The sequence below is a fragment of the Pyrus communis genome, chromosome 3 (genome assembly GCF_963583255.1).
Source record: "Pyrus communis chromosome 3, drPyrComm1.1, whole genome shotgun sequence".
Classification (NCBI taxonomy): Eukaryota; Viridiplantae; Streptophyta; class Magnoliopsida; order Rosales; family Rosaceae; genus Pyrus; species Pyrus communis.
This window is the reverse complement of record NC_084805.1, coordinates 15,598,946-15,606,406: the sequence shown is the minus strand read 5'-3', so window position 1 is coordinate 15,606,406 and position 7,461 is coordinate 15,598,946. Positions and strand designations below refer to the sequence as shown.

At 37.0% G+C, this 7,461-nt stretch overlaps 1 protein-coding gene across 1 annotated transcript; it reads left to right on the top strand.

Moving 5' to 3' along the window:
- The first annotated feature begins 1,252 nt into the window (after positions 1–1,252).
- Positions 1,253–1,991, top strand: LOC137730096 (pathogenesis-related protein 1-like). The gene has a single exon (XM_068469159.1). It carries the CDS (start codon positions 1,318–1,320, stop codon positions 1,801–1,803), a length of 486 nt encoding a protein of 161 aa, XP_068325260.1. The 5' UTR covers positions 1,253–1,317; the 3' UTR covers positions 1,804–1,991.
- The last annotated feature ends 5,470 nt before the right edge of the window (positions 1,992–7,461 follow it).

Sequence of the window (7,461 nt, the reverse complement as noted above, 5' to 3'; positions counted from 1 at the left end):
TTACCATAGCGAGATTTTATGCGTTTTACTTTTTATGCATTTTTCCATTGATCTCAAACTCACATTCACTCGTTGTGTTGACGACTTCATCTACTAATCTACTTCATTTGCTAAAGACCTAATGCGATGCTTTCTTTGAGTATTTACACACTCAAATGGGAGTGATACAGTCTTATTAGTTTAGGAATATGATTGTATAAATCATTTCATATTTGGGATATCCTTATGGGATTCTATCATATCTCTTAGACTAGATATTATCCTATAGAGTTCTAATCCTAATCGGGTAAGGAAATTGCCATCTCGACTACTATGAGTAAAGGCATAATGGGATGAGATAACACACCTCACAATTAAATCTCTTGTCTCTCTCTCTCTCTCTCTCTCTCTCTCTCTCTCTCTATCTGTGCCACTGGTCACCCCCTATCTATCCTCTATAATTGTTCAATAAAATAGTCCTACAACAAAATGTCCAAAATAACCCTGATATATTTTGTTTTAAATAACTCCAATATGTTTAATAATATTTAAATAAATAAATAAAAAGGAAAAAAATGCAAGACTTAGACATCCAACATCTTCAGAAAGCCCAGTATTCACACTTATTGTCGCTTTACAAAGACCTCAGATCCCAAAGCACTCTTCTTCTTCCTTTTTTATCAAACCCGTATATCTCACTGCCAAGTCTCTTTCTCCTTCATTGAAGTTTCTCACCTCCGTCTAGGACACACTTATTCCTTTCTCTAACCTTTCCATGGATTGTAGCCCAATCTTTCCCAATCTCTCCCCCACAAATATCACACCCCTCCCACCACTATTTATTTATTATTTTAAATTATGTTTTGATTTTTGTTTCAAAATTTTAGTAATTAATAAAGTAGGGGTTTATGTGTGTGACAAATTAACAATCACTATCTGCAAGCAAAGTTTTTCACCCTCTTCCCCTTAGTGTAGAAAATATCATTTGTTAAAAATTGAAAAAAATAAAATAAAATAAAAAGGAAAAGAAAACATCAAGGAGTCGTGTGTGAACGTCCAACTTTGTTGGTCATGCAAATAAATTTCCATATTCACCGCTACTCGAGATAAATAAAAAATAAATAAAAGAAAAAGTCAAGTAGTCATGTGTGAACGTCCAACTTTGCTGGTCATGCAAATAAATTTCCATATTCACCGCTACTATAAATGCTCCACGGTACCATATATAGCATCTAATTTTCCCATTCACTGCTATCATAAATACTCACACACCATAACATCTCATCTTCCCATCCACAACCTAATAATTCAGTATAGCAAAAGGAACAAACTATTAACATGGGGTTGTGCAAGATTTCCTTATCCCTCCTTTACATTTTAGGCTCAGCCCTAATCCAATCGACTCATGCCCAAGACACACCCCAAGACTTCCTCAATTCCCACAATTCCGCTCGCGCAGCAGTAGGCGTCGGTCCCTTGATGTGGGAGGACAATATAGCACGCTTTGCACAAAACCACGCCAACCAACGTACTGGCGACTGCAATCTCACACACACCTATGGGCAATACGGCGAAAACCTTTCCACAAGCACGGCTGACTTGCCAGGAGCGGAGGCTGTGGACAGGTGGGTGGCGGAGAAGGTTGACTACAATTATGAGTCAAACTCGTGTGTTGATGGCAAGATGTGTGGGCATTATAGGCAGGTGGTTTGGAATACGACAGTTCGTGTAGGGTGTGCAAAAGTAAGGTGCAATAATGGGGGTACCTTCATTGGGTGTAACTATGATCCCCCCGGCAACTATCAAGATGAGAAGCCTTACTAACCATGGAAGAATCAACAACTACTCTGGCAGTTTTTACTAATTAATATATCTATTAATTAGAAATTATTCAATACGATCCATATTTTTATGGAAATCTCTAAAAAAATCTGAGAAAAATAAAGAAATCGACATATATTGTTGTTATTTCTAAAAAATTTAATCAATATCAGAGAAACTCTCATATTTTGTCCAAATCAATGTTTGACAATTTCTTAAGTTTCCTTTTAAATTTTCATTATTTCCATTTAAAGCAACCGCTTTCGATGTTGATATTCGATATATCCGTCGATATTTACACAAATTTGCACATCAATATTTTTATCGATATTGATATTTTAAACAACAATTATATCTAAGAAGATAAGCTATATGTTATTAAGAATAAAATGAACTAAGAAGCAATGACCGATCATTTGTATATAGCTTCCACTGGCAAGGGTGATCCTGTTTGGCGCCCAACTCCCACCTACACAAGGCATATACAGCATGGCATCTTACTCTTCGATTTTCCTGAGTTTTCTTTGGCATAATCCAGGCTACTTAACCATGATAGTATAAGGGTGATCCTATCTGGCGAGCTTCGGTGACAGCTCCTGGCGTACCAAACGTGGGACGAGGGAGTTCCGTCTCACTGCGTTCTGTCCCGTCCCATGTACCAAATGGTACCTTAACTCATGATTGAAAGCGTTTTGGATAAAAGTGTTTTTGTGTTCCAAAAGCACTTAAAGTGCTTTTTTCAAGCATCAGTTATGTGCTTCTTGCATGAAGCAAGTGCTTTTTCCAAGATTCACTTGCATAATAAGGATTGATTCCAAAAACACTTTTATCAAAAGTGCTTTTAATCATTTTAAAAGTACTTCTACACATTGCCCTAAAATTGGTTGGTTGCCAAAGACATGGGATCGTTAGGCTTTGGGCTTATACCCTTTCCATACCAGTATTAAGATGGATGAGTGGTCAGTACATTTTTGGGCACGTCTGTTTTGCGGTCAATTAGCGCGGAACAAAATCCCCTCCTAAGCATGGGGACCGGAGCCTCCTGAGCAGCCCATCTGGACCCTTGAAATTTGATCCAACGGTTACAAACAAGTGGCCCCTCTAAAAGTTATAATAATTACAACTGTTGGATTAAATTTTAAGGGCCCAGATGGGCTGCTTAGTAGGCTTCGATCCCCATGCTCTGGAGGGGATCCAGTTCCAATTGGTGCGGACCATCCGTGTGGACCGTATGAATCATTAAGAATGGTTTGAAAAGTCATTTGTAGTGGGCTATATTTTTTATAGTCAGTGTAATATGTCTAAGGGGATGAACTTTTGGTTTGCAGTGGGCAAACTTGCAAACTTGTATGTTTAGAATATATCTTTCTGCTACGAGACTGATGGATTGTGTGATACACTAAATGTGGCTCGTGATGAATGTATATAACTAAATGTGACAAGTTATGAAAGATTATGAATGAAAATAAACACAATCACTAAATAAACGTTTAAATGAGATACTGACTTTATAGACAAGCATACCAAAATACATATGGATTTGAAAACAATTTCGAAGAGATATGTTACGATAGACTTAATCGGATGATAATATGTACAAATTAAAGAGGCAACTTCGACCACTGTAATAGGAAGGCAGATTCCACCTTGAGGATCCTGGAGGCCTATACGAGCAGCCTTTATGTGCTCGTGCTCCTCATAATCACCACCATTTATAATAATGTCTACCACTTGTGAAGGCAAAATGCAATCTCAATCATAGCCCTTGCGGTTACCATGGAAAAACAAACGAAATTTCTCAAACCCATATGGAAAGCTGAGTCACAATCTTCTTGGAGCTTCTTTACCGCCCATAAAGTGATTGACCTAGCACTTGAAAATTCCTTTTCTTTCATAATAATTGATTATACTTACGTTTTAGTCTATGTATTTGGCATTTGTACTTGGCTGATTTCTGCTACACCTCGCTCAACTTATTTTTTAATGTAACCAATGTGGACTCTTCTTTCATGCACTTTTGATGCTAGACACTTACGACAAATGAATTCGCACAAAATTTGTTCTTCACTAAGCAATTTTATTGATCGGATCATTGTAATCATAATCACTTTCCAAATCACATATGACATATAAGCTTGGCGTGGTGGTAAGAGTGTGATTTATGAAATTTTCCACAGGAGTTTTGAACAAGTGAATTTTTGTTATGGGTTTGTGAACTAGTTGCTTCCAATGTAAGTGCTCTTTCTCAGTTGGCCCAGTTTATTCTTATAGGTGTATCATGTGAAAGTGATTAAATGTCACACCTGCAAAAGCTAGATGGAATTAACTGACAAATGATGCTCTAGCGTGGATTTATGTTTGATGTTTATAAACTCTTTTGACACTATATAACATCGAGTTATATTTGCACTAACCTTAAAATCGGAACATGATATTAACGATCTAAACCGTTCATCTTTTTGCATCCGCTACAACATCATATTTTCAAAAAAGAAATTCTGAAAAATGCTATCTGGTGATGAAAAATTAAAGTGTAACTGTAAATGAGAATCGGACAATTAGAGTTTCTGGCTAAGATTTATGGATTATTATGGTGTCGAGTTGTGGAGTTGACTCATTCACAAAAATTCTAGGCCTTGTCATTATGAATGTTTGTATATTTTTTTTTTTAAACATTTTTCACAATTGTAAATTAATTATTTCTAACTTTTTATTTGTTCTTAACTCATATAAAAAACACTACTCACGAGGGTTTGGAGGGTTTAAAAAATCCAAACGATGATCCAACCATCATCAAAGCCTAGAGGAAGGGATCCTGAACGTCGGCATAATTTTTTTTATATTTTTTCTATTTCTACGTAATTTATTATGAACTTCTATTGCGCTCTGGTATTTAGGAAGGCTTCGCAATAATTCGTAATAATTTATTTAGAAGTGCAAAAAATACGAAGCCGGGTGGCACGTGATTTGGAATATGATATTTTTGAAATGAACTTCTCATATTTCATTTGAAGTCGTAAACGAGGTTTTATATAGGATTTTACACTTAATACATTATTTTATCCTCAATAGAGTTTAGGGTTAATTTCAAAGGGTGTCACAATGCTTCATCCAAAAAACACCAGCGATGGAAGTAATGGAATTTGGATTACAGAAGGCATCATCCAAAAAAGCTATAATTCTGGAGGATAATGCTCAGCATGCGAAATAATAATGAAGCGGTGAACATATTCGGATATTTAGATATCGACATTCGACAGTAAATGGATGGTGTAATGTTTAACTATCTATCTAGATAGTTTTCATGCACAAAGAGAAAAAAAAATAAAAGGAAAAAACATGAATAAGAAATCAAATAACATATAGCGGAAATCATAGATACGATAACATATTAAACAACACGTCTAAAACAATATGAGGCTGACATATTACAAGCATTGAAAATTTTGTTCTAGCATTACAATGCAAATTCTGCTACTTTACCAGAAACTAGTCATCCACATTGGTTTTCACCACTGACCAAACGCTGAAGCTCGTGTTGATGCTTCCTAAAAAATGTTAAATTAGACATTGACAATAACGTGATCCCAAGCTTCGTCAGTCACTCCATAATATATATATATATAAGTAACTTATATTTGTGGGTAGCCAACCTTCAGGCTCGAGGATGCGCATCCTTTGTGTCAAATCGACTGGACAAGCTCAAAACAAAATCCAAACGAAGTTCAAACAAGGTATGGCGCCGCCAATTTCGAATGCCCGGCATGGAACGCCTTGTTGTAGAAGACAAACAATAGAGAAGTTCGACTGTATTTCGAATGTCGGGTTTGGAACGTGATTGACATTTTTAAATACATTTTTTAAGACATTTTTTAACTGTTGTTAGGGAAGGGATTCATTTTAGTTAAAACACTGTTGTCGGCTGTAATGGGTTGAGAGGCAAAGAATTTCAAAAGAATTTTCTTGTGTCCCGTGAGCAGACTTCAAACACAACGTTTCATCATTGCAAATTTTATGGCACTCTACATGAAGATACACAACCAAATCCAAAATGATGGCACATCAAAGTTAAAGTCACCTCGGATTCATGAAGTCCAAATGGTACGTATTCCAACTTACTTCGAAAGGCGTGGTTTTTGGTAACAATCCATCCTGAAGGGGAACATGTTGTCTGTCAGATAAATAGTTACAGGCAATTATGGGACCATAATTTTCAAGGGCCGGAGTAAGGTTGATCCAAATACTATTACTTCAGAAGCCCGGTCATGAACTCATCAGCTCCAGGCGGAGCTATGTCAGACAGAGTAGGATGCCACCATCATCCTACTCTAGGGCAATAGGCTGAGTCCAAGACACGCAATTTGATTTGATTATGGACTCAATCAAATCCTATAAGTCATGGAGTTTTTACAATCTAGGGATAGGAGTGGGCCACAAGTAATTACACTTCTAAGAGGATGCAATATCTACTACAAGATATCCTCACGGATTTTCCCAGCTTAGAACAAGGATTCTATCCTAAAAATGTCTCTTTCCCACAATATAAATATACCCATCTAGGGTTCAACTTCGCTAATGCAATATGTACGCTTAAATTCTCTTGCCCACCGCTTGAGTCTCAAATCATTTACTAACTTGACCGTCGGAGAGCCTTTGACCAGCATGCACACCCTCCTCCCCAACCAAGTGTTTATTTACGATTGTTTACTATTTTGCAAGTTGTTCCAGACTACATGAATTTGTGCTCAACCATCACTTAAGGAGGTGCACAGATTTGGTTCTAACAATGTCCACTTAAAATTTCCACTTAGTCCGTCCAAGGGAATTTTGGTCATTTCAAAACTTTGGGGAATAAAATACAACAAAATTTAGGGACGGATTGTAACACTATCTCTTCGAAGGACTTGAGAACGTCGTGGTTTCTGTCACCAATAATCAAGCACTAAGCATATACCAGCTGTATGAACCCATAACAAAAAGAAGACAACCAAAAAAGCAACACAACACTTCCTGCCAAAGCTTGAAATCAACCAAAACAAAGCCCTAAAATTGCCAAAAAGAAGAAGCCCAAAATTCTCCAAAGATACAGTTCGAGATCAACCGATCACTCCACACTTATCAATTAAAAAAACATACTAATGGTACTGCAACCATGAAATAGAGGAAACCAGTGAGAATAACCAACCCATAAGTAATAGAACCAACAAAGCCATGCACATAATGAAGTCCCTCAGCGCCCGAGTTTAAATTCTACACATTTTCAAAGAAATGTGTGATATTACACGTTTGAGATTAGAGGAAATAGAAGACTGAACAAGTGAGAATTGAGGAAAATGAGTGAAGTGAGAGGGATGGGTATTGGAGTGATGAGAATCAAGGTGGTGGAAGGAAAGGAAAAAACGAACTGTAGGGCTAATGATTTGTTTGAAATCAGGAGAAATGAGGAGATATGGACAAAGCTCAGCTAAGACAGAGCTTAGAAGAACTAACACTAAAGCCAAGAAAAGCTGAGACAAAGCTCAGGGAAGTTGAGACTAAATCCTAGAAAAGTGGGAGAGAATAGGAGATAAGAGAAGAGATGAGGGTTGTTTGCCCAAACCCCAAAGTCTAAGGCAAGGGCCCACTACTAGATGTGGTCTTCGGTATTTTCTCTTAGGTTTG

Coding starts and splice junctions, on each gene's coding strand:
- LOC137730096 (XM_068469159.1), top strand. CDS start 1,318: ATGGGGTTGTGCAAGATTTCCTTATCCCTCCTTTACATTTTAGGCTCA.